This window comes from Salvelinus alpinus, chromosome 13 (assembly GCF_045679555.1).
Source record: "Salvelinus alpinus chromosome 13, SLU_Salpinus.1, whole genome shotgun sequence".
Taxonomy (NCBI): Eukaryota; Metazoa; Chordata; class Actinopteri; order Salmoniformes; family Salmonidae; genus Salvelinus; species Salvelinus alpinus.
In genome coordinates, this window is record NC_092098.1 from 33,774,867 (window position 1) to 33,802,742 (window position 27,876).

General features: G+C 41.6%; 1 protein-coding gene across 1 annotated transcript in view; it reads right to left on the reverse strand.

Moving 5' to 3' along the window:
* Positions 1–27,876, reverse strand: part of LOC139537578 (rho GTPase-activating protein 32-like) — a 263,274-nt gene that overhangs the window by 117,874 nt on the left and 117,524 nt on the right. The window contains exon 2 of the mRNA XM_071339053.1: positions 27,147–27,248. Coding sequence (XP_071195154.1) covers positions 27,147–27,223 — 77 coding nt within the window. The 5' untranslated portion in view covers positions 27,224–27,248. The remainder of the gene's footprint in view (positions 1–27,146; positions 27,249–27,876) is intronic.

The window sequence follows — 27,876 nt, forward strand, 5'->3', positions numbered from 1 at the left end:
ACTTGTGAAGGTGGTAAATGACCTTTTAATGGCGTCAGACCGAGGCTCTGCATCTGTCCTCGTGCTACTAGACCTTAGTGCTGCCTTTGACACCATCGATCACCACATTCTTTTGGAGAGACTGGAAACCCAAATTGGTCTACACGGACAAGTTCTGGCCTGGTTTAGATCTTACCTGTCGGAAAGATATCAGTTTGTCTCTGTGAATGGTCTGTCCTCTGACAAATCAACTGTACATTTCGGTGTTCCTCAAGGTTCCGTTTTAGGACCACTATTGTTTTCACTATATATTTTACCTCTTGGGGATGTTATTCGAAAACATAATGTTAACTTTCACTGCTATGCGGATGACACACAGCTGTACATTTCAATGAAACATGGTGAAGCCCCAAAATTGCCCTCGCTAGAAGCCTGTGTTTCAGACATAAGGAAGTGGATGGCTGAAAACTTTCTACTTTTAAACTCGGACAAAACAGAGATGCTTGTTCTAGGTCCCAAGAAACAAAGAGATCTTCTGTTAAATCTGACAATTCATCTTGATGGTTGTAAAGTCGTCTCAAATAAAACTGTGAAGGACCTCGGCGTTACTCTTGACCCTGATCTCTCTTTTGACGAACATATCAAGACTGTTTCAAGGACAGCTTTTTTCCATCTACGTAACATTGCAAAAATCAGAAATTTTCTGTCCAAAAATGATGCAGAAAAATTAATCCATGCATTTGTTACTTCTAGGTTAGACTACTGCAATGCTCTACTTTCCGGCTACCCGGATAAAGCACTAAATAAACTTCAGTTAGTGCTAAATACGGCTGCTAGAATCCTGACTAGAACCAAGAAATTTGATCATATTACTCCAGTGCTAGCTTCCCTACACTGGCTTCCTGTTAAGGCAAGGGCTGATTTCAAGGTTTTACTGTTAACCTATAAAGCGTTACATGGGCTTGCTCCTACCTATCTTTCCGAGTTGGTCCTGCCGTACATACCAATACGTACGCTACGGTCACAAGACGCAGGCCTCCTAATTGTCCCTAGAATTTCTAAGCAAACAGCGGGAGGCAGGGCTTTCTCCTATAGATCTCCATTTTTATGGAACAGTCTGACTACCCATGTGAGAGACGCAGACTCGGTCTCAACCTTTAAGTCTTTACTGAAGACTTATCTCTTCAGTAGGTCATATGATTGAGTGTAGCCTGGCCCAGGAGTGTGAAGGTGAACGGAAAGGCTCTGGAGCAACGAACCGCCCTTGCTGTCTCTGCCAGGCCGGTTCCCCTCTCTCCACTGGGATTCTCTGCCTCTAACCCTGTTACAGGGGCTGAGTCACTGGCTTGCTGGTGCTCTTTCATGCCGTCCCTAGGAGGGGTGCGTCACTTGAGTGGGTTGAGTTACTGACGTGATCTTCCTGTCTGGGTTGGCGCCCCCCCTTGGTTTGTGCTGTGGTGGAGACCTTTGTGGGCTATACTCGGCCTTGTCTCAGGATTGTAAGTTGGTGGTTGAGGATTTCCCTCTAGTGGTGCGGGGGCTGTGCTTTGGCAAAGTGGGTGGGGTTATATCCTTCCTATTTGGCCCTGTCCGGGGGTTTCTTCGGATGGGGCCACAGTGTCTCCTGACCGCTCCTGTCTCAGCCTCCAGTATTTATGCTGCAGTAGTTTGTGTCGGGGGGCTAGGGTCAGTTGGTTACCTGGAGTACTTCTCCTGTCTTATCCAGTGTCCTGTGTGAATTTAAGTATGCTCTCTCTAATTCTCTCGTTCTCTCTTTCTCTCTGAGAATGATGACACCTTGCTGTCCCCAGTCCGCCTGGCCTTGCTGCTATTCCAGTTTCAACTGTTCTGCCTGTGGTTACGGAACCCCTACCTGTCCCAGACCTGCTGTTTTCAACTCTTAATGATCGGCTATGAAAAGCCAACTGAGATTTATTCCTGATTATTATTTGACCATGCTTGTCATTTATGAACATTTTGAAAATCTTGGCTCTCTCTAATTTTCTCCTTCTCTCTTTCTTTCTCTCGGAGGACCTGAGCCCTAGGACCATACGTCGGGACTACCGGCCGTGGTGACTCCTTGCTGTCCCCAGTCCGCCTGGCCTTGCTGCTATTCCAGTTTCAACTGTTCTGCCTGCGGTCATGGAACCCCTACCTGTCCCAGACCTGCTGTTTTCAACTCTTAATGATCGGCTATGAAAAGCCAACTGAGATTTATTCCTGATTATTATTTGACCATGCTTGTCATTTATGGAAATTTTGAAAATCTTGGCTCTCTCTAATTTTCTCCTTCTCTCTTTCTTTCTCTCGGAGGACCTGGGCCCTAGGACCATGCGTCGGGACTGCCGCCCGTGGTGACTCCTTGCTGTCCCCAGTCCGCCTGGCCTTGCTGCTATTCCAGTTTCAGCTGTTCTGCCTGCGGTTATGGAACCGCCACCTGTCCCAGACCTGTTGTTTTTCAACTCTTGATGATCGGCTATGAAAAGCCAACTGAAAATTATTCATGATTATTATTTGACCATGCTTGTCACTTATGAACATTTTTGAACATCTTGGCATAGTTCTGTTATAATCTCCACCCGGCACAGCCAGAAGAGGACTGGCCACCCCTCATAGCCTGGTTCCTCTCTAGGTTTCTTCCTAGGTTTTGGCCTTTCTAGGGAGTTTTTCCTAGCCACCGTGCTTCTACACCTGCATTACTAGCTGTTTGGGGTTTTAGGCTGGGTGTCTGTACAGCACTTCGAGATATTAGCTGATGTACGAAGGGCTATATAAAATAAAATTGATTGATTGATTGATTGATATATCTGTTCTTAGTTCTACGTTTTTTGAAAGGGGCATGCTTATTTAAGATGGTGAGGAAATTACTTTTAAAGAACGACCAGGCATCCTTGACTGACGGCATGAGGTCAATATCCTTCCAGGATACCCGGGCCATGTCGATTAGAAAGGCCTGCTCGCAGAAGTGTTTTAGGGAGCGTTTGATAGTGATGATGGGTGGTCGTTTGACCGCGGACCCATACAGGCAATGAGGCAGTGATCGCTGAGATCCTGGATTGAAAACAGCAGAGGTGTATTTGGAGGGCAAGTTGGTCAGGATAATATCTATGAGGGTGCCCATGTTTACGGATTTATATGATAAACAGAGATCTCATGTCAGATGATGTGGAAGTAATATCAGGTTTATCGGCCTCACCTAAAGCCTATTCTCATAGGAAGTTGCTATATACCACCAAGTGCTAAAAGTCAGTATTTGGACTATGTGTGTGAAATTCTCAATAATGTATGTGATATCAACAGAGGTATATTTTCTGGGTGACCTAAATATTGACTGGTTGTCATCAAGCTATCCACTCAAAAGAGAAACTTCAAGATGTCTGCAATTTGGTTCAGGTTTTCAGTCAACCTACCAGGGTATTTACGAACAGAACAGGAACTAAATCATCCGGGTGTATTGACCACATCTTTACAAATGGTGGAGAAATCTGCTGTAAAGCAGTATCCACACCCATCGAAGGTAGTTATCATAATATAATAGCCATACCTAGAAAGACCAATGTCTGAGCCTTCATATTCATGCATTTCGGACCAAATAATGAAAGACAAGCACTGTAGTTTTGAGTTCCACAAAGTTGGTGTGGTGGTAAGAGGCCAGGGTTCTGGTCTAGAAGCATGGTTTCTACTGCTCCCACAGTTTTGCTTCAGTACTGAAATTTAACTGATGCCCGGCCCAGAAAGACCATTTCCATTGACGGCCTCAAAGAGAAGTCAGATTTTGTGCGCAGATCACCTTTGCGCACAAAACATCCATTGAATTATTCAAATAATTGTCACAGAGGCAGATTTTTTGTTCCCATCACTCTCAGACGAAGATATTAACATTTTATATTCATCCAATGTATCGTGTTTTTGGATGACGTGATGACGTCGTCGCTGCTCCCTGTGCTGAGTGCTAATATGCATGTGATGTTGGTCCGTATAAACCGGATGCAACCCAGATAAATGGTCCATGAATCAGCATATGTAGACGTGAGTAGATTACCTTGACAACAGCAGTCAAACATATTGGACGCAGTCTCCAGTTCTTGTTACACCGCAGTGTATGGAAGAGGTGAAATAAGGACAAGCCACCTGGTACCGACAACCTGGATGGTAAATTCCTGAGGTTGGTAGCGGAATACATTGCGACATCTAGAAAACTGTGTGTGCCATCAAGCCCGGTAAAGGTCATTCTGCTGCCCAAGAATAGAAAAGCACCCTTTAATGGTTCAAGCAGCCAACCAGCCTGTTACCGGTGTTTAGCAAACCTTTTGAAAAAATGGTGTTTGACCAAATACTATGTAATTTTACAGGAAAATTGTCAACGGACTTTCAGCATGCTTATAGGGAAGGGCACTCAACATTGCCAGCACTGACTCAAATGACATGATTGGCTGAAATAAATTGATATTAAGAAGATTGTGTGGAGGTATTTTGTTAGACTTTAGTGTAGTTTTTGCTATTATTGATCATAACCTATTGCTGAGAAAACATAGGTGTTATGGATTTACATCCTCTGCCCTTTCATGGATTGAGAGATACCTATCTAATAGAACATAGAATAAAGCCTGTGTGTCTATGTACACTGATGACTCAGCAGTATACACGTCGGCTACGACAGTCAAATAAATAACTGACACCCTTAACATAGAGCTCCAGTCAGTTTTAGAATGGGCAACTAGCAATAGGCTGGTGCACCGGAGGGGCATATCACCAGATAGATGTCCTATTTGGTGATATTCTCTGGTGTGAATTTAAGTCCGTCTCACTCACCTGCAGTTTCAACCTCAATGCTCAACTATGAAAAGCCAACTGACATGTACTCCTTTTGGTGCTGACCTGTTGCACCCTCTACAACCACTGTGATTATTTGACCCTGCTGGTCATCTATGAAGTTTGAACATCTTGAAGAACGATCTGGCCTTAATGGACATGTACTCACTCTTAGCCTCCACCCGGCACAGCCAGAAGAGGACTGGCCACCCTGCATAGCCTGGTTCCTTTCTAGGTTTCTTCTTAGGTTCCTGCATATCTAGGGAATTTTTCCTAGCCACCATGCTTCTACAACTGCATTGCATGGGGTTTTAGGCTGGGTTTCTGTATATGTAAAAAGGGTAACTAAATACATATGATTTGCTAAATATCCCCAAAATTAAAAGCATAATTTTGGGGACAGAGTACTCGCGCAACGCTAAACCTCATCTAGATATATTGAATAATGTGGCGATTGAGCAAGTTAAGATTAAACTGCTGGGTGTAATCCTTTTTTATTTATTTATTTAATTTATCTAGGCAAGTCAATTAAGAACAAATTATTATTTACAATGACGGCCTACTGTGGAACAGTTCAGGTGCAGAACGACATATTTTTACCTTGTCAGCTCTGGGATTCGATCCAGCAACCTTTTGGTTACTGGCCCAACGCTCTAACCACTAGGCTACCTGCCACCCCAATCCTAAATAGCAAGCTGTCATGGTTGACTCAATGGTTGCAAAAATAGGAAGTAGTCTGTCCATGATAAGGCATTGCTCTGCTTTCTTGACATCTCAATCAACCAAACAGGTCCTGCAGGCCCTATTTTTGTCACACCTGGACTAATGCCCAGTTGTGTGGTCATGTCCAGCAAAGAAGGACATACGCAAATTGCAGTTGGTCCAGAACAGAGCAGCACGTATTGGACATAGATGTACAAGGAAGGCGAATGTATTTATGAGAGGTATTGACATGTTGAATGCACTGAGCTGTCTGTCTGAACTACTGGCACACAGCTTGGACACCCATGCATACCCCACAAGACATGCCACAAGAGGTCTCTTCACAGTCCCCAAGTCCAGAATAGGGCTGGGCCATATGGGCAAAATATTATTTTTAGTTTTTGAATAATTAAAGTTCTACATGAGTAGATTTATGAGTAGAGAATGATCCTGGGGTGGCAACACATACATTCTAAGTGATTTCAATGAGTCTTTCTCCATTCTGATTGTTTTATACTGTTCAATTCAACTACAACCAAAACAAATTTCAGCACTTTTTTAATTTCAGAATTCCCTACACTCAATTGCAGTGGTGGAAAAAAATACCAATTGCCATACTTGAGTAAAAGAAGAGTCATTTTCTATAAATTAAGTAAAAGTGAAATTCACCCAGTAAAATACCAGAGTAAAATTCTAAAAGTATTTTGTTTTAAATATACTTAAGTATCAAAGTAAATGTAATTGATCAAATATACTTAAGTATCAAATCATTTCAAATTCCTTACATCAAGCAAACAAGATGGCACCATTTTCTTGTTATTTTTTTACATTTATGGATAGCCAGGGGCACACTCCAACACTCAGACATAATTTACAAACAAAGCATTTGTGTTTAGTCCGCCAGATCAGAGGCAGTAAGGATGACTAGGGATGTTCTCTTGACACGTGCGTGAATTGGACCATTTTCCTGTCCTGCTAAGCATTCAAAATGTAACGATGACTTTTAGGTGTCAGGGAAAATGTATGATGTAAAAAAATACAGTATATTCTTTAGGAATGTAGTAAAGTAAAAGTTGTCAAAAATAAAAATAGTAAAGTACAGATACCAAAAAAAACAACTTAAGTAGTACTTGAAAGTATTTTTATAATAATCTAGGACTTATTTTAACCAAATGTTGCAATTGCGATTTGACTTGCGAATTAGAGCAAAACTGTTGGAATCTGGAAATAGAATGACTATTCTAATTCTATAGTTAGAATATAAAAGTGGGCACTTTGAATACAGTGTTTGAGATGACAACGAATTAAAATGCCAAGGAGTTATCATGACAGGGTAGGAACTAAAGTGTTGATAAGTGTTTCCTAGGGGACCCTATAAGCTTTGGCTACATTGCATGTTTTCTTTTGAGAAACATCAAATGCGCTCCTTGAGTGACAGGGAGCATGGCTAGGTCTGTGTGGAAAGTGGCAGAGAGAAAGAGCAGAGAGAGATGACTCAAGTAGCGAAGTAAACTATAAAAATTGACATTACACATGGCGTATCACATTTAACAAACCAAACATTCAAATACCGGTATAGATGGCAAAATAAAAACCCAAACCGGTCCCTGCAACAATAGCGGTATATCATAAAATACGGTATGCCGCCCAGCCCTAGTCCAGAACAGACTATGGAAGGTGCACAGTACTAAATAGAGCCATGACTACATGGAATTCTATTCCACATCAAGTAACTCATACAAGCAGTAAAATTAGATTCAAAAAACACCTTATGGAACAGCGGAGACTGTGAAGCAACACAAACATATGCGCATACACACACACACGATAGCATACGCACTATACACACGTACATATGGATTTTGAACTGTATATATGTGGTAGTGCCTTAATTTTGCTGGACCCCAGGAAGAGTAGCTGCTGGAGATCCATAATAAATACAAATACAAATGACATGCATGTCAATCTCTCCTGGCTTAAAGTTGAGGAGAGATTGACTGCATCTCTATTGGTCTTTATGCGAGGTTTTGAAGGTACCGAATTGTCTGTTCAAGCAGTTGGCACACAGTTCCGACACTCATCGGTCCCAGAACAGAGGCCAGGAACAAAAGAAACAGTATTAAATAGTCAAGACTACATGGAACTCTGCCATCCCAGGTAACTCATCCTAGCAATAAAATTAGATTACATTTTTTTTTAAACAGATAAAAGAACACCTTACAACATGACAGGGACATTTTTATATATTTTGTATTATACATTACATTATGTATTGTTATGTACTGTATATTATGTATTTGTTATGTTTTGTTTCTTGTTTGGACACCAGGAATAGTAGCCTTGGCAGCAGTTAATTGGGGATCCTAATAAATATTACTAATACTATCCCTTCAAGGGTTGAGAGACCGATGCACTTTTACTTTTTTCACACCATAATTTATGCATAGACACAGCCATAAGGCAATAGATCAAACAGGTTTATGTGTAGTATGTGTGTGTGCTAAGGCCAAATAGCACCTTGAATGGGAGGAATGTCAATATTATTATGTGCGGAGGCAAAGTAGCACCTTTGCAGAGGGAGAATGTCAATGTAATTTAGCCATGGAGCCATGAAAGAAATGTTCTGGCCTCAAATCATTTGCTTTTGATAATAATGACTTGAGGATGTAGCCTATAAAAACAGGTGTAAGGTAAGATTGAACTTAGTTGAGATATAGCCTACATACAAGTGGAAGGCTTGAAGCATCTGCATACAGTACACACAAAATGAACATTACCATACACACATCCCTTTATGCACTTTTTTACACAAGCACACACAAATTACACCAAAAGCTGCACATGAAACACCAACATGTTTATAAATCTACCACAACTCATCTCCAGACTAATGTGTGGTCTATTATGAAGCATACATAACACGGATATAACCTGACATAACGTGATGCAAGTCAAGCATTCACCGACACATCACTGGTACCCATGAAACTACCAATTCATGTTCAGATAGGAGTCGTGATTAAATTGATATCCTTTCAGAAATGCTCATGATACACATACTAGGCTACTTCTAACAGTTTTACATCTGAGACAGTAACTAAACTACCATGATGATGTAGGCTAGCCTATATTTCAGTGATAATGCCCGAGAAGCCGGTGTTTGGAGGATATATTGTCAAATATATCCTCCAAACACCGGCTTTGAGGGCATTATCACTTTTATACAACGGCTTACCACATATTCAAATAACGATTGACATATTTTCATTAAAAACGTTATTTTGATGAGATTATTCATACTATTTCATCCTTCCACAAGATATAGTCAAGTCGGCTGGTCGTTCGTTCTATTGGTTCGGTTGTCATAGACGCGACCCAGTCGTTCAGTCTTTTTGTTCTGTATCTATGGACGCAACCCAGGTGTTCGTTCTAAATGTTCTATTACCATACTGGCTGGCAACGTTCTTATCCCTTGCTTGCCAGCTACGGCTAACTTACACAGTCACGTCAAACAGTGCAGCCAGAATAACAACAGTAGCAGTTTTCAAGTGGCACATCCATAATGAGCTAATGAGGCGCGATTTCGTCTGGAATAGAAAATGTCCTCTCTCGTAAGGACATTGCTGTTCAGAGTAGCTAGCCAACAACACATCTAACTTTTCAAACTGAAGCTGGAAAGACTGCAAACTAGATGCACTTTGTTTCATTTGACCTCTTTTCAATTGACATTTCTTTGTATATATCCATAAAAATGATGCCAGATGATTCATGATTTCGACTGGCTGAGAAACGCTGCCCGCCATTCTGTCCGCCATTCTGTCTCGTCCCGACTACCGACACGTTCATTACTATGGGACAACAGGAGATCGAATTTGAATATTGAAACAATGTTGCAAATGTCGGAGAAACAGACAGCAAGGTTTATACAAATCTACGGTGTTGAAAACTAAATGTTAGTCTAAAAAATGTAAGATCATGTCTAGATGCTTTTTACAGTGGAGATCAAGTTTATAAAGTGCTTGGCTGGGTTGATGAGACAGTTGATTGCGCAGTCAGATGGAACAGAGTATATAGGCATTTTAACGTCATAGATTAAGCTGGTGGTAACTTGTGGAATAGACACTGGCTGGAATGCAGTTTTAACCAATCAGCATTAGACCCACCCGTTGTATAAGGAATAATTCAACAATAAAGAATTCCATTTACATCTACAGGCCTTCTAGAAGTTTGACTTCTGAGTGACTTTTGGACCAATTTAGTGTATGTGGTGAAAACACAGTCAATCAATACCAATGTCTTGGCCTGCTGCCTGGTGCTAAAAATACATTACTGTCTATCCTCCTACACCAGCACACACAAAACTGCTGATCCTGTTTCTGTAAACTGAAGGTAGGCCAACCAATTTTTCTGGGAAAGAGAAACAAGCACAAGTCCACCTCTCCTACCTACCCCATAACACCGCTTGACCTCAAACACACGCTGACACACACACAAAACAGACATGAGGGAGAGAGCTAGAGAGGAAGAGAGAGGCCCTGGGAGCAGCAAGATTCCTGCTGCATTATGACAGAAAGACACCAGCCTATGGATAGAGGATACAGACTGTTGGGTCTCTGTCTGTATAATCATCAAGCACTTGATTGGTTGAATCAGGTGTTAGTGATGGGCTGGAACAAAAAAAAAGCACATTGACGGTGTTCTCCAACAATGTATTGGTAAAATCACAACAAGGATGACAACACCATAAAGGACATCATAGAATACGCCCAGTATGATGCTTGTGGGACTGTGTCATAGCAGTGCCTCCATTGTCTTGTGACACACACACACACACACACACCCTCCAAGGAGGTTGTTAAATCAGTCGGGCCAATAAAAGTGGTTAGAAAATGCTTCATGCAAACATCTCCAAGGAGGTGGGCCCAGAAGGTCATTAACAGTGTTGATTACAAACCCAGGGCCGGGGAGAGACGGAGGGAGGGGGACAGAGGAGGGCCCGGGAGGGAAAGAAAGGGACAGAGAAAGGAGACAGGAAACTGTCCCGAGACAGATTGAGAAGAGAGTCACGGTTGGTTCAACCTGAGAAAAGGCACACATGCTAAATTGTAATTATTTCGCCTCTATGGCCTATTTATTGCATTACCTCCTTAATCTTCTACATTTGCACACACTATACATAGATTTGTTCTATTGTGTTATTGACTGTACGTCTGTTTATGTGTAACTCTGTGTTGTTGTTTTTGTCGCACAGTTTTGCTTTATCTTGGCCAGGTCTCAGTTGTAAATGAGAACTTGTCCTACCTGGTTAAATAAAGGTGAAAAAAAAAAAAAAAACACAAGCAGAAACGTGCACCCCCATCCCTGCATACACACACTCAACACAACGTCTCTAGTCGCTCTCAGGGAATTGCGATCTTCATAACATTTCACTACCTTGAGTCAGAATGTTGTCACAACATGTAATGATCAAATGCATCTGTACCAAATCAAGTGAACCAAATAGCCTCAACCTCAGAAAGCCAGAAGGGTAGAAAAAAACACCTGAGTATAAGTGAGTGGTGGTGCTTTGCTGGACTGCAGCTATAGGGGGCTGAAGAGCTGAAAGTTTGCTCTGACTTGGATGTCACCCATCTAGTGAGCAGGTCATGTTGTTGTTGTGATTTACAGCAGTGTCCCCTCAATCTCCCATCAATGGACTGGCGCCAGTCCATGAGATGTTGCTGGCCGTTCCCTGAGATTGAATTACACAAATTTAGTAAGGTCTAGTGATAGTTTTAATGTAAGCGGTTCCCCTAAGTAGGAAAAACGCTTGCCGGTACCTGGTTCAATGAAAAACACTGATCTAAAGCTAGAGCCACCAAAGCAACTCAGAGAGCGTGGAGTTGAGTACACAGACTTCGGGCTCTATAAAATCAGTTTAATTATTTTGCCAAATTCTGTGCCATCCTTTTTGTTTTTCCAAGTTTCTGTTTCCTCCTGTTTTTCAGGTTTTCATTCTCAGGCTTTAATAGAAAAACAACTAAAGTGTATGTTCTAAGTACACAACAATGCTTAAACCACATCAGGAGACAATTTTTAAGGTCTGGGAAATATTTGAGAAATTGTATTTTTTTTGGTTGCAGTTACCCTTTAATTCTAGTGTGCACCTAGCAAGAGGCTGTTGTTTAGCTGTATATTTTAGGGCACGTGATGGTAGTTTGCAAAACAAATACCCACTGAATTGATGCAAATAATCATGATATCATTCTGGCAGGCAAGCATAGGCTACTTTGTAGAGAACATTTATTTGAGAAGGTTTTTGTGAAAGACTTTAAATCTACCAGAATACCTTAAATTAGCATAATCACTAACGGCTATGCACCTCACATACATAGGGCTGGGCAATGTTGCCAAAATATCATATCACAGTATAACTTTTATTTTTAAATGGTATTTTGTTTTTGAGTAGTGTATGACACAGTAGTGTATGAGACAGTACCAGTCAAAAGTTTTATAACACCTGCTCATTCAAGGGTTTTTCTTTATTTTCTACATTGTAGAATAATAGTGAGGACATCAAAACTATGAAATAACACATACGGAATCATGTAACCCAAAAAGTGTTAAACAAATCAAAATATATTTTATATTTGAGATTCTTCATTGCCTTGATGACCGCTTTGCACACTCTTAGCACTCTCTCAACCAGCTTCATGAGGTAGTCACCTGGAATGTATTTCAAATAACAGGTGTGCCTTGTTAAAAGTTAATTTGTAGAATTTCTTTCCTTCTTAATCCGTTTGAGCCAATCAGTTGTGTTGGGGTGGTATACAGAAGACCAAGTCCATATTTAGGCAAGAACAGCTGAAATATGCAAAGAGAAATGACAGTCCATCATTACTTTAAGACATGAAGGTCAGTCAATCTGAAAATGCAAAGTGAAAACAGCATTGTTGTATGTGCTGCATTTACCATGCAGACTGAACGCAATTGTCTCGTGGTCGAGGAACAAAAAATGCGCTCCTTGAGTGACAGGGGGCAGGTCTAGGTCTGTGTGGAAAGCAGCATGGAGAGAAGAGTGGAGAGAGAAGAGTATAAAAATGGACGTTACACACAGCGCATCACATTTAACAAACACCATTATAGAAGGTAAAGTAAGAACCCAAACCGGTCAGGCATCAGTACCACTATATCGTAAAACACGGTATAATCGCCCAGCCCTACACAGAAAATTATTGTTGCCTCTTCAGAATGTTCCAGGAAATACGAATCACTGATGCATTCTGTTCATGCCTTATGATAAACTTCTGCAAATGTATAAATTGGAACTGTTGAATCCTGTTTTAATGTCTGTATTCCGTCTGTGCTCGCTGCATCGCAGATTTATATAGGGCCCTAAAGACTCCACAGACCTTACATCAGAGAGACATCAGTCGGGAAGTTAAAGATTGGTCGCAAATGGGTCTTCCAAATGAACAAATGACCCCAAGCATGAAGTAAGGGCTTTGTGATGGTCACTCCAATACCTTGACTTTGTTGTCCTTAAGCCATTTTGCCACAACTTTGGAAGTATGCTTGGGGTCATTGTCCATTTGGAAGACCCATTTGCGACCAAGCTTAAACTTTCTGACTGATGTCTTGACGCCATCTATTTTGTGAAGTGCACCAGTCCCTCCTGCAGCAAAGCACCCCCACAACATGATGCTGCCACCCCTGTGCTTCACGGTTGGGAGGTGTTCTTTGGCTTGCAAGCCTCCCCCTTTTTCCTCCAAAAATAACAATGGTCATTATGGCCAAACAGTTCTATTTTTGTTTCATCAGACCAGAGGACATTTCTCCAAAAAGTATGATCTTTGTTTCCATGTGCAGTTGTAAACCGTAGTCTGGCTTTATTTATGGCGGTTTTGGAGCAGTGGCTTCTTCCTTGCTGAGCAGCCTTTCAGGTGATGTCGATATAGGACTCGTTTTACTGTAGATAGATACTTTTGTACCCGTTTCCTCCAGCATCTTCACAACGTCCTTTGCTGTTGTTTTGGGATTGATTTGCACTTTTCGCACTAAAGTACGTTCATCTCTAGGAGGCAGAACGCGTCTCCTTCCTGAGCGGTATGACGGCTGCGTGGTCCTATGGCGTTTATACTTGCGTACTATTTTTTGTACAGATGAACGTGGTACCTTCAGGCATTTGGAAATTGATCCCAAGGATGAACCAGACTTGTGGAGGTCTACAATTTATTTCTGAAGTCTTGGCTGATTTCTTTTGATTTTCCCATGATGTCAAGCAAAGAGGCGGTCCTAACCGACTTGCCAAAACTATAGTTTGTTAACATGAAATTTGTGGAGTGGTTGAAAAACGAGTTTTAATGACTCCAACCTAAGTGTATGTAAACTTCCGACTTCAAATGTGGATATCCGCTTTCCGGACAGTACTGTGTCACAAAGAACGTGGCGACTTGACCCACTACAACTATCCTGTGTAGTGCCTTTAAAAAATGCATATCAACTCACATTGATGTTTTTTTACAGATCAACTGCACCCCTGACGTGTCTCACTCAATTGATTGGGAGTTGTTAAAAGCATATCTAAGGGGCAAAATTATTTCATACACAGCGTATGGCACCAAACGCTTATCGGAGCTATCTCAACTCTTCTAGATGTGGACAACAGATATGCCTCTTTGCAGACTCCTGAACTCTACAAAGAGAGACTGCTACACCAACCGGAATTTAACAACCTTTCCACCAAACAAAAGGAGCAGCTTCTGTTTAAGTCGAGGCAAAAATTCTATGAACACGGAGAGAAAGCTGGCAAGTTGTTATCTCACCAGCTTCGACAATCCGCTGCTCGCAGCACCATACCTGAAATCTGTGTTGCAGTTGATTTAACTTCCACCAATCCCAAAGAAGTCAACAATCAATTGAAGCAATTATTTTCTGCTCTTTACTCGTCAGAGGCTCTTTCTGACACATCTCGTATGCATGCATTTCTAGACAATCTGGACATCCCCTGCCTCAATTCAGATGAGCAAACCAACATGGATGCCTCAATAAGTGATGAAACTACTCTGGCAATCCAGTCCATGCAGAGCAGTAAAGCCCCTGCGACTGATGGCTTCCCTATTTAATTTTATTAAGCCTTCTCCTCTAAATTATCCCCTATCCTCAGCTCAATGTACAATGAAATCCGTTCTAGTCAGAAACTACCACAGACACTTACCCAGGCGACAATTTTGGTTTTGCTTAAAAAAGACAAGAATCCCCTAGACTGTGGATCATACCACCCTATAAGCCTTTTGGGCTGTGATTATAAAATTCTCACTAAGGTCTTCTCTTGCCGTTTAGAGACAGTGATGCATAATAATTAACTCTGACCAAACCGGATTTATCTCAGGTAGGCAATCTTTCTATTATATGCGCCGGCTATTTAATGTCATGTTCTTTATCCTCTACAGCCAGAGGTTGTCATCTCTCGATGCTGAAAACGCTTTTGACCGGGTTGAGTGGGAATATGTATTTACAGTACTAGAGAAATTTGGGTTTGGCCTGTCATTCCTTTCCTGGATTAAGATTTTGTACTCGTCCCCAGTGGCTTCTGTTCGCACCAACAATGTTACCTCCAGCTACTTCCCTCTCCACAGGGGGGCCAGGCAGGGTTGCTGTTTCCCCCCTTTCCTATTTGATATGGCTATTGAGCCTCTTGCTATCGCCCTGCGGGCGAAGGAGAGGATTAAGGGAATATTAAGGGTCAACATAACTCACAAGGTGTCCTTATATGCAGACAATCTTTTATACATCTCTAACCCTGTGGAGCCTATACCCTCTCACTTGGACATGCTACAAGGTTTTGGGACATTCTCTGGTTATAAGTTAAACCTAACAAAAAGTTTGCTCCTCATTAATCAGTTAGCAGAAGGAATTGGTCATGCCAATTTCCCATTTAAGGTGGAGCATCAGGTCTTTACTTATTTGGGGATCAAGGTCACACGCTCATTTAAGGCTGTTTAAACATAACTTCAAAACCGTCCTGTAGCGCACTAAGCAGGATTTCATAAGGTGGTCGTCTCTTCCCATTTCATTAACAGGTCGCACTAATTCTGTTAAGATGACTGTACTACCTAGGTTTTTGTACTTATTCCAAATGATTCCCATTTTTCTGACAAAGTCGATGTTCAAACAACTGAACAGCTACATTTCCAACTTAATTTGGAATAAGTCAAATCCCCAAATGAGAAAGGCAGGATGGGCCTTCCCATTTTTTTTACACTACTACCGGTAAGCAAATATCTCTAAATGTGTTTATTAGGTTTTTACATTTGAAAACAAGGATGTCCCAACGTGGGCCATCATGGAGTTACAGTCAAGCCTTCCAACTTCTCTGGTCTCGCTCCTGTGCTCCCCAATGTCCATGAACCTTGGCACCCATGTTTTGAACCACATTGTTAAGAGCTCCCTTAAAATCTGATCCCAATTCCAAAGACACTTTAGCCTTTAACAAGCAAGCGGCTTCGCCCCATTAACATCTAATCATCTCTTCCCAGCCACAGATTGACACGACATTCCAGTTCTGGCATAGGAACGGTCTGGTGTTTTTTTTGTGACCTATTTGTTGATAACACGTTTGTCTCATTCAATACTCTGAGGGTTGACCATAATATTCCCTATACCCACTTTAGATACCTGCAAACTCGCAGCTTTGACAAAAAACATTTCCCTTCATTTCCACTCGAGCAAACTAAGTGTCCAGTCGAGAGGTGCTTAGATCTCAACCCTTATCTGAAGGGCACAATCTCCAAATTATACGACATAATACAGAATATTAATCCGCCTTCCTTTGCAAATACAAAATCTGCATGGGAGGCAAGAGATAGATGGCGAGCTACCCGATGATATATGGCAATAAAGTATTGAGCGTATCCACGCATCATTTTGCATAAGGCATGAGCTTATTCAGTTTAAGGTTTTGCACAGTCTCCATTAGTCAAATGACAGATTTGCAAAAATATACCCAAATGTTGACCAAGTGTTTGAGATGCCACCAGAGTCCAGCGACTGTGGGACAAATGTTTTGGTCATGCCAATCTTTGAGTGGCCTCTGGGACCCCATTTTTGAGGCACTCTCACATATGTATAATACAACTGTTAGCCCCAACCCAGTCACTGCCATTTTTGGGGTACTTCCCCTAGACCAGAATGCTACCACTCATCAGTCAAATGAGAAATGCCTCGCTGCTAGCTCGCTGCCTTGTCCTCTTTCACTGGAAGTCTGCAAAGCCTCGCTCCTTTATGCAGTGGGTTATGGAGGTGATGTCATCTCTGCCTCTGGAGAAGGTTATGTACACTGTGCATGGGTCCCGACAAAAGTTTGACTTAGGCTCTCCACGTATTAATGGGGACCAGGTTGTATTTTACTTAGTGAAGCTTGCATAGTTTGGTAAGCAGTCATGTCTGTTCTAGTGGCCATTTGTGCTGATAAGAATTTTGATAGAAACAAAAACAATGGAGAAAAAAAGTTCACTGTTTCTGTTTTTCCTTTCCTATTTAACTTACTTTTATAGAAGCCTTGGTGGGTGGATGGTTTGGAGGGCGGGTGGGAGGGAGTGGAGGGTATGATGGATGGCTAAATAAATGAATGGATGGATGGATGGGGGGGTTGTACTGTTTTTGTTGTTATGTGAAAATCTATAAATAAAGTGACCAAAAAAAGAAAAGAAAAAAGAAGTGGAATAGAGAGGGACGGAGATAGTATGGAGAAAGACCATAAGAGCAGGTCCTAAGCAGAAAGGTGGAGGTGTGTGTGTGGTGTGTGTATGTGTATGTGCCTGAGAGCACTGGGATAGAGAACCTTACTGCTTTCTTCCCTAGGGGAAGAATATCAATCTGCAAGAGCCCTAGACAACACTATCATGTAGATGAAATTTACTGTCAGTCTCTTTCACTGAATGAGAACACAAACCTGCTCTGCCTACCTCTCCTCTATGTTGCAATGTTGGGCAAATATCTAATGTATGCTAAGCTGCTGCTGCCATGGCAACCCCTGCACAGGCATACAGGATTTGGACTCAGTTCAACACAGAGAGAAAGAGTGTAGTGGGGCTGAAAGGGCTGCTGGACTGAGGCTGTAATCCTCAGAAAGGGGACAATTCCAGTAGACCCCCTTGTTAGAGCCAAATTCCCGTACTGTCAGTCTCACTATAAATGTTTATGATTTGCCTAAATGGAGTCAGGAAATATTGACGTATTAAATATAACTCTGTATATTGCAATATGAATTATGGAGTATGGTTGATGAACTCATGTTTTTGGTTTTCTATTATGGTTATCATTGGTATTTAAAAGCAATAGTCTCTCTCTCCTGGGCACACCCCTTTTTTTCTACATGTTCCCCTTCTGGGTTTGGCCGGTGTAGGCCGCCATTGTAAATAAGACTTTTTTTCTGACTTGCCTAGTTAAATGACCGCTAATACTTGGAACTAAGAAAGCTGCTACTAGTCTATACTCTTTTGTTTACCATTTAAATCTAATTGCTTTGACTTTGATCATGGATGGAACATAGCCTATGAAATTACCTTTGTTTGGAAAATACATTGTTTGTTTTTATACTATTGAAGCTTTTGAGTCTCCTTTTTTGTTTGCTTTGTACGTGCATCTGTACGCGGCATCACATACAGTGCCTTCACAAAGTATTAATATTACTTTTAATCAATCTGTCTGGATATTTCAAGACATGACATATGGGAGTGTAGGGAGATACCCAATGGGCTGGACGATTATCTTCTCATCACTCATCCTGAAAAAATTTATATTAAAAACTTGGAAATCAATTGAACCGCCATCATTAAAACAGAAAAATCTAATTATTTTGTTATTAAAATAGCTTTGGAGACCGAGAAAAACGAATTGGTACAATTTAAGGCCATTTGGCAAACAATAATGCAGGCACTAGGGATGGAGGTGTGAGCATGCAGGTCTGGTAGAGGAGATGAGTTGTTTGCGTACGTCTGTTGTGTATGTTTGTATTTGGTGCGTAACTCACATTGTTGCGTTACAGCTTGAATTTAAAAAAAAAAAATCCCTCAACCTCTACACACGACACCCAATAATGACAAAGTGAAAACATGTTTTTAGACATTTTTGCAAACACATTTAAAATAAAATACAGAAATATCTATTCACACCCCTGAGTCAATACATGTTAGAATCACCTTTGGCAGCGATTACAGTTGTGAGTCTTTCTGGGTAAGTGTAACAGCTTTGCACACATGGATCAGCATTGGAAATTAACACCCACCACTCATGGGTAGATTTTGTCATCGGCGGGTAAGAATGTCTACTTCACCAGCCATGTTGGCAGGTGGACACAGAGCATTTGGGAACAGTTGTTTTTATTATATTCAGACCTGTTCCCCCTTTCCACATTTTGTTACGTTACAGCCTTATTTTCAAATGGATTAATACTTCTTTTTTTTTTTTTTACCTTTCTACACACAATACCCCATAAAGACAAAACGAGAACAGGTTTAGAAATGTTGGCAAATGTATAAAAAATAAAAAACATAAGTACCTTATTTACATAAGTTTTCAGACCCTTTGCCATGAGACTTGAAATTGAGCTCAGGTGCATCCTGTTTCCATTGATCATCATTGAGATGTTTCTACAAATTGAGTCCACCTGTGGTAAACCATGCAGTACAAGTGAGTTGTCAAAGGCCAAAACAGCAATTATTCACTGTGCGTAACATGAAGCCTTCAAATAGGAATTCAAATGCCCTGAGAAAGGAAAAGAGTTCCCAAAATAAAGTACACTCAAAAAGCTGAATTGATGAGGATAGGTTGCTGAGGGTGGGAGGCCGCTTATCGTCTGCCGACCTGTCAAGACGAAAAACATCCTCTCATCATCCCACGGACACACCATGTCGCCACTCTGCTGGTTAGACATTATCACGAGCAAGTGGCTCACCGTCATTTTTCAGATGGAGCTATTCGAGCAGCAGGCTTCTGGATTATTGGGAGCAAATGTCTGGTCTCTGGTTTCATCCAGAAGTGTGTCACCTGCCGCAAGGTTAGAGGGAGGTCAGTTGAGCAAAAGATGGCTGACTAGTCTGCAGACAGACTCGCACCCGAGCCACCATTCACCAGCGTTGGACTTAATGTGTTTGGACCATGGAACGTCATAACTCGTCACACTAGTGGTAGTGCAGACCCCAAGCGCTGGGCGGTACTCTTCACATGTAAGTCTACTAGAGCAGTCCATATTGAGCTCATCGAATCCATGTCCACATCCAGCTTCATCAAGGTGTTTTTTCTCCATCCGTTGTCCAACAAAAGTGCTACGCTCTGATCAAGGTACAAACTTTATAGGTGCCTGCAGGGAACTGGGAATCGACACAAATGACTCAGAACTGAATAAATACCACACAGACAAGGGATGTACTTGGATATTTAATCCCCCACACTCGTCTCATATGGGTGGTTCTTGGGAGACACTCATTGGGGTTACCAGACGCATCCTAGATGGTATGCGGTTTCAGACGGGCTCCACTCGTCTCACACGAGGTCTTGAGCACACTTATGTCTGAAGTTTTGCCAATAATCACTGCGAGACCCCTAGTGTCAGTGTCAACCGACCCCGACATGCCTGCGATTCCTCACACCCTCAATGTTACTGACACAATCAGCCCCTTCTGGATGCTTCCACATGAACAGTGGCGAACAATTTATTTTAAAAAAAATATCTGTACATATACATGAACACATAAACATATATATGTATATACATATATATAGATAGAGATATATATAGATATCTATCTATATACATCTATGTACATACATATATCTATATATCTATCTATATACATCTATGTACATACATATATCATATATATATATATCTATACACATACAGACACACACGCTCACACATATACATAGATACATATGTGTATATATAGATACATATATAAACATATATATCTATCTATACAACTACATACAGTGGGGAGAACAAGTATTTGATACACTGCCGATTTTGCAGGTTTTCCTACTTACAAAGCATGTAGAGGTCTGTAATTTTTATCATAGGTACACTTCAACTGTGAGAGACGGAATCTAAAACAAAAATCCAGAAAATCACATTGTATGATTTTTAAGTAATTCATTTGCATTTTATTGCATGACATAAGTATTTGATCACCTACCAACCAGTAAGAATTCCGGCTCTCACAGACCTGTTAGTTTTTCTTTAAGAAGCCCTCCTGTTCTCCACTCATTACCTGTATTAACTGCACCTGTTTGAACTCGTTACCTGTATAAAAGACACCTGTCCACACACTCAATCAAACAGACTCCAACCTCTCCACAATGGCCAAGACCAGAGAGCTGTGTAAGGACATCAGGGATAAAATTGTAGACCTGCACAAGGCTGGGATGGGCTACAGGACAATAGGCAAGCAGCTTGGTGAGAAGGCAACAACTGTTGGCGCAATTATTAGAAAATAGAAGAAAATAGAAGAAGTTCAAGATGATGGTCAATCACCCTCGGTCTGGGGCTCCATGCAAGATCTCACCTCGTGGGGCATCAATGATCATGAGGAAGGTGAGGGATCAGCCCAGAACTACACGGCAGGACCTGGTCAATGACCTGAAGAGAGCTGGGACCACAGTCTCAAAGAAAACCATTAGTAACACACTACGCCGTCATGGATTAAAATCCTGCAGCGCACACAAGGTCCCCCTGCTCAAGCAGGCGCATGTCCAGGCCCGTCTGAAGTTTGCCAATGACCATCTGGATGATCCAGAGGAGGAATGGGAGAAGGTCATGTGGTCTGATGATTCAAAAATAGAGCTTTTTGGTCTAAACTCCACTCGCCGTGTTTGGAGGAAGAAGAAGGATGAGTACAACCCCAAGAACACCATCCCAACCGTGAAGCATGGAGGTGGAAACATCATTCTTTGGGGATGCTTTTCTGCAAAGGGGACAGGACGACTGCACCGTATTGAGGGGAGGATGGATGGGGCCATGTATTGCGAGATCTTAGCCAACAACCTCCTTCCCTCAGTAAGAGCATTGATGATGGGTCGTGGCTGGGTCTTCCAGCATGACAACGACCCGAAACACACAGCCAGGGCAACTAAGGAGTGGCTCCGTAAGAAGTATCTCAAGGTCCTGGAGTGGCCTAGCCAGTCTCCAGACCTGAACCCAATAGAAAATCTTTGGAGGGAGCTGAAAGTCCGTATTGCCCAGCGACAGCCCCGAAACCTGAAGGATCTGGAGAAGGTCTGTATGGAGGAGTGGGCCAAAATCCCTGCTGCAGTGTGTGCAAACCTGGTCAAGAACTACAGGAAACGTATGATCTCTGTAATTGCAAACAAAGGATTCTGTACCAAATATTAAGTTCTGCTTTTCTGATGTATCAAATACTTATGTCATGCAATAAAATGCTAATTATTACTTAAAAATCATACAATGTGATTTTCAGGATTTTTGTTTTAGATTCCGTCTCTCACAGTTGAAGTGTACCTATGATAAAAATTACAGACCTCTACATGCTTTGTAAGTAGGAAAATCTGCAAAATCAGCAGTGTATCAAATACTTGTTCTCCCCACTGTATATATACAAACATACAGGCACACACACACACACACACACATAGACACATGTGTATATATAGATGCATATATATACACATCTATATACATATAAATATATACATACACATACACACACATATATATGCATAAACACACACACACACACACACATATATACAGACACACACATATATAATATATTACATATACACACATATATACAGACACACACACATATACACAGACAGACACACACATATATACAGTGGGGCAAAAAAGTATTTAGTCAGCCACCAATTGTGCAAGTTCTCCCACTTAAAAAGATGAGAGAGGCCTGTAATTTTCATCATAGGTACACTTCAATTATGACAGACAAAATGAGAAAACAAAATCCAGAAAATCACATTGTAGGATTTTTTATGAATTTATTTGCAAATTATGGTGGAAAATAAGTATTTGGTCAATAACAAAAGTTTCTCAATACTTTGTTATATACCCTTTGTTGGAAATGACAGAGGTCAAACGTTTTCTGTATATCGGCCGATTCCGATATATATCGTGCATCCCTACAATTAAGATCTCTGCAATTTGTTTTTTTGAATGGTACATTTCTTCAGTTATCTTAGATTAATTCTGACAATTTTGAGGCAGTGCCCAACTGGCCAGGGCATCTCAAGTTGGACAAACAGTACTATTTGCAGCTTTTTTCTCATTTCTCAAGCGAATGTTTTTTGAGGAAGTAAGTGAGCACACTTGTTCGGTTCGCCTAACCGAGTTCGGCTAGGCATCAGCCGAACCAAAGCATGCTGACCAGTGGTTGGAACTAAAATAACTTTTCAATCGTTTTGTTTTGAACAGAACCAATGTTTTTTGTTCTGTTCCACTGTTCCGACCAGCAAGTTCTGAACCAGTTCAAATGGAAAAAAAAGTTACGGTTTATAATCGTTCCTTTCTATTCCTTTTTTAAACCTCAAATAATAACATATATATAAATATATTTTACATTTAGCTACTTCACCAATGGATAGAGTAGCTTGATATGGGGTGGGCAAGCTATGTACATGCATTGGACAGACAAGTGTAGAGAAGTGACTGAAAATGTTGTGGGTGAGGAGAGCGCTGGGCATCTTGTTGTTATGACATGCATTATCTGAATTGTATCCACAGAGGAGTGACTTCTATGAAGGAACTTTGAACTTCAGAGAGTTGGCTTAAATAACGTTGGACCAGAACTAGCCCTTGATCATGACTCAGTTCCATGCCACATACTGCCAGCTGGAGCTAGACCAGCGTTCGCTAGCTAGCGAACAAGCTTGTGTGTGCTGAGTGGCACCATAATTCAAATAAAAACACATCTTACCTTTTTTGTAGTTAATGTGAAACGTGAACAATTGTATCCTTAACTAGGATTGAAAAAGTTAATCCATTCTTATTAAAAATCGCTCCCCCTAATTGTATCATGCTTGTAATGTCAGTAGCTACAATAGACTAAGCTTCGGAGGGAGGGGAGGGGCAGGTAGCCTACACACACAGGCAAAAATGTCTCTATTTTGTCTGTTCTCTGAACCGGTTCCAACCCCTGATGCTAACGGCTTAACAATCAACAGCCACACACATACACAAGCCAGTGTGGCAGGGAGATAGCGGGGTCATCCTATGAAAAGGGCTGGTCTGATGAGAAAGGGAGCCAGCTGAGTTTCCGAAAGCGGTGGAAGAGAGAGGGGATGAGTGTCACATTGGAAAGCATGCAGCCAGGCAGTGGCTGACATGCTGGATGACTGGGGAGCACATTGTGCATCACGTGTGTCTGTCAAAGGCAGGCAGAGGAGTGGGTGATGGGAGACACACCAGTCCAACATCTTAATGGTGCTTCCTCTCCTCTGCTCAGCAGCAGTAGAGTTGTGGATGTGCTTTACCATCTAGCTAGCAGCATGGCTCTGTTCAGAGAAAACAAGCCCTCCAAAAACAGCTTGCTTAAAACCTCTTTGGGCTAGGTGGGACGCTAGCCAACATCCGGTGAAATTGCAGAGCGCGAAATTCAAAATACAAAATTCGTAATATTAAACATTCATGAAAATACAAGTGTCTTACATCGTTTAAATTGTTAACTTCTTGTTAATCCAGCCGCCTGGTCACATTTCAAAAAGGCTTTACGGCGAAAGCACACCATGCGATTATCTGAGGATAGCGTCCCACGTAACAAAAGCATTACAAACATTTTCCAAACAAGCAGAGGCGTCACGAAAGTCAGAAATAGAGATAAAATAAATCACTTACCTTTGAAGATCTTCCTCTGTTTGCAATCACAAAGGTCCCAGCTACATAACAAGTGGTCCTTTTGTTCGATTAAGTCGTTCTTTATATCCCAAAGAAAGTCAGTTTAGTTGGCACGCTTGACTCTGTAATCCCTCGTTGAAAATGCACACAAATTAATCCCAAAAGTTACCAATAAACTTCGTCCAAACAAGTCAAACAACGTTTCTAATCAATCCTCAGGTACCCTAATATGTAAATAAACGATCAAATTTAAGACGGAGAATAGTATGTTCATTACCGGAGATAATTACCGCTCTCATCCACGCGCACCACAATACTACAGCCAAAATGGGAGCCACCTAGAAAAACTACAAATTCAAGCAAATTTTTCAAGAAATAAGCCTGAAACTCTTTCTAAGGACTGGTGACATCTACTGGAAGCCCTAGGAACTGCAATCTGGGAGGTATTCCTTTGATTTTCCCATAGACAGGCATTTTAAATGGTGTCACCTCAACAACAACAAAAATTCCCAGATGGATTCTCCTCGGGTTTTCGCCTGCTATATCAGTTCTGTTATACTCACAGACATTATTTTAACAGTTTCGGAAACTTTAGAGTGTTTTCTATCCAATACTAATTATATGCATATCCTAGCTTCTGGGCCTGAGTAACAGGCAGTTTACTTTGGGCACATCATTCATCCAAACTTCAGAATACTGCCACCTAGCCTTAAGAAGTTTTAAAGGAAGATTAATAGGTGTGTGTGTGTGTGTGTGTGTGTGTGTGTGTGTGTGTGTGTGTGTGTGTGTGTGTGTGTGTGTGTGTGTGTGTGTGTGATGACTAGGGTTGGGCGATATGATATTTTGGCCATATCACGGTATTTTTCAAATTTGACGGCATTTTATATTTTGGAATAAAAATTCTCAATTTGCTTTATCAATAGTGCATGACCCTATGGTGGCAACACAAATTCTATGTGATTTCAATGTGTTTTTTTCCCCTCCATTCTGATTGTTTTATACTGTTCAATTCAACTTCAACCAAAACATTTTCTGCATTTCCATCAATTTCTGCATTTCCTGCACTCATTTGAGAATTTCCACACTGCCACAAAGGGCTGCACGATATTGGCAATTCTTTTGCCTTATTTTTAGCCAAATGTTGCAATTGCGATTTGACTTGTGATTTAGATCAAAACACCTGGTTGAACTGTTGGAATCATGGAAATATGTTTATTCTAACTCTATAGTTAGAATATAAATAATAGTAGGCACTTTGAATACAGTGTTGTTTGACATGAAAATGCCAGAGAGAAGTTTTTGTGACAGGGTAGGAACCAAAGTGATAGTCAGTGTTTCCTAGGGGACCCTATAATTTTTGGCCACATTAACATGTTTTTCATGTAGCCAACATATTCATGCTTTGCCTATTGATTTAGATGATGCTGTTGCACAAACAACATGCTGATTTAGGCCTACACCAGCACTTTTGTCAGGCTGTATTAGCTATCTACGTTTGCTCTGACTCAGTACATTTTTTTAGCTAGCTAGCTAGCCAACTAATTAGCGATTAGCATTAGCAGCTAACACGACTTAGCTAAAACTTGCTAAGTAAAGAAACACAAACAAATTGTGTAATTATAGAACGATTGTGGATTTATATTAAGAAGCAAAGTGGAAACACTGTCATCAACATTGTTGCATGTGCTGCATTGACCATACAGACTGAACGCAAGTGTCTCGTGGTCAAGCAACAACAATTGCGCTCCTTGAGTGACAGGCAGGACTAGGTCTATGTGGAAAGCGGCATGGGGAGAGAGTGGAGAGGGATGACTCAAGTAGCAGTGTAAACTATAGAAATGGACGTTACACACGGAATATCACTTTTAATAAACCAAACATTCAAATACCGTTATAGAAGGTAAAGTAAAAACCCAAACCGGTCTGTGCATCAATACCTGTATATAGTAAAATACGGTATGCCGCCAAGCCCTAGTATGGCTCTATAATAGGCTCTGAAAAACTGTGCGCATGCCTTCCTACACTACCCTACAGTATGTGCGTATGCTACATTGACTGGGTTGGAATGTGTAGCTTATGCTATCCTATGCTTTTGAGTGGGAATTGGTCCAGCTGAAGCTGATCGATGATGTAGCTGAAAGCTGATATATTAGCCAAACGAACAGAGGAGGTAATGCTGTAGCTTGCTAGCTCTGTCATTAAGGAAATATGAACAAGGGTTCCCAGCAGTGATGGTCCGTAATGGCTGCACTGCATACAGCATATCAGTGACTTTGGTAAGCCAGTCAGCCTGATGGCACAGTAAGGAAATTGATTATTGCGAACGCTCCCCCTTAACCTAACCGACATCACTCAGGCACGTCTGCCACTGCCTCCCTCTGCCTGTGCTCACACTGGTGTAATTTATCATTGAAGCATTTAAAGTGAGGAGCAGGGGGAGCCAGCCAAGCCACACACGAGGTAGCGCAGACGCACACATACAAACAAACTAGTGCAGGGCCCTCTCAGTTAGACACCCCGACACAACAAACACAACACACAGCCCTACACGTGTTCAACATTGTAATAAAACACAAACACCAAAAATCTTATAGTAGCTAACGAACATATTACACAGCTATTTGCATGCTGTAACTAACTGTACGGATACACACACACGCTTTTACTCTTACTGTACAAACAGAAACAGATACAGCTCCACCTGCTATAAAACTAGGGTGGGGTTTGAAATGCTTCCCCTGGCCAGACAGCTATGGGACAGACTAGAGTAGTAGAGGTGAGTGTGTGCTATGACGCTAGGTCTTACCTGTCAGAGATGTCATGGCTGGCTGCTGCCGTGGCTCCGAGCAGTCCTAGAGCTGCACTCCCCACTGCTGCCTCCATGATACTGGCTCACTGCAGGAGTAGCCTGCCAGAGAGGGAGGAGAATGTGGAGAGGTAGGTGAAGAGAGAGGGGAGGGAGAGAGAGATGGTGTGAAGAGGAAGGTAAAGGGGAAGATTGACAAGGGACAAAGCTAAGAGAAGAGGATTGAAAGAGAAGCTGTTGTGTGTGTTTGTAGCTGGGGATTATATCCAGCAAGCTGCAGATGAAATGCATTTAACCCCCGCTATTCTGGAAGATTCTTGAATCCAAGATGGCGTAGCAGTCGGACGTGTGTTTGTCTTGTCTTGTCCCGTGTAAATAGTCCTCGTATTTTTCGTATACATTTCGTATATATTTTAATTTCACTTTCCATCTAGGAACTGAATATACATTCCTACATTCCGCCTCACCCAATGTGGTACGGACCTGCTATTTTTTATACTTTAGAACCGTAACCCCAATCAGAAGCTAGCCAGATAACTAGCTACTAGCTAGTAGTCAGTTAGCCACTGCTGCGGTCTTCACCCTTAACTCGGACACAGCCAGCTTCAGCTCGGGCCAATACCTGCCAGTCTGCAAGCGCGATATCAACCCAGAGCATATAGGACTGCTTTTTCTCTACCACATCACCGGATTCCTGACGCAAGCTCTGGACAATTACACCGTATCATCA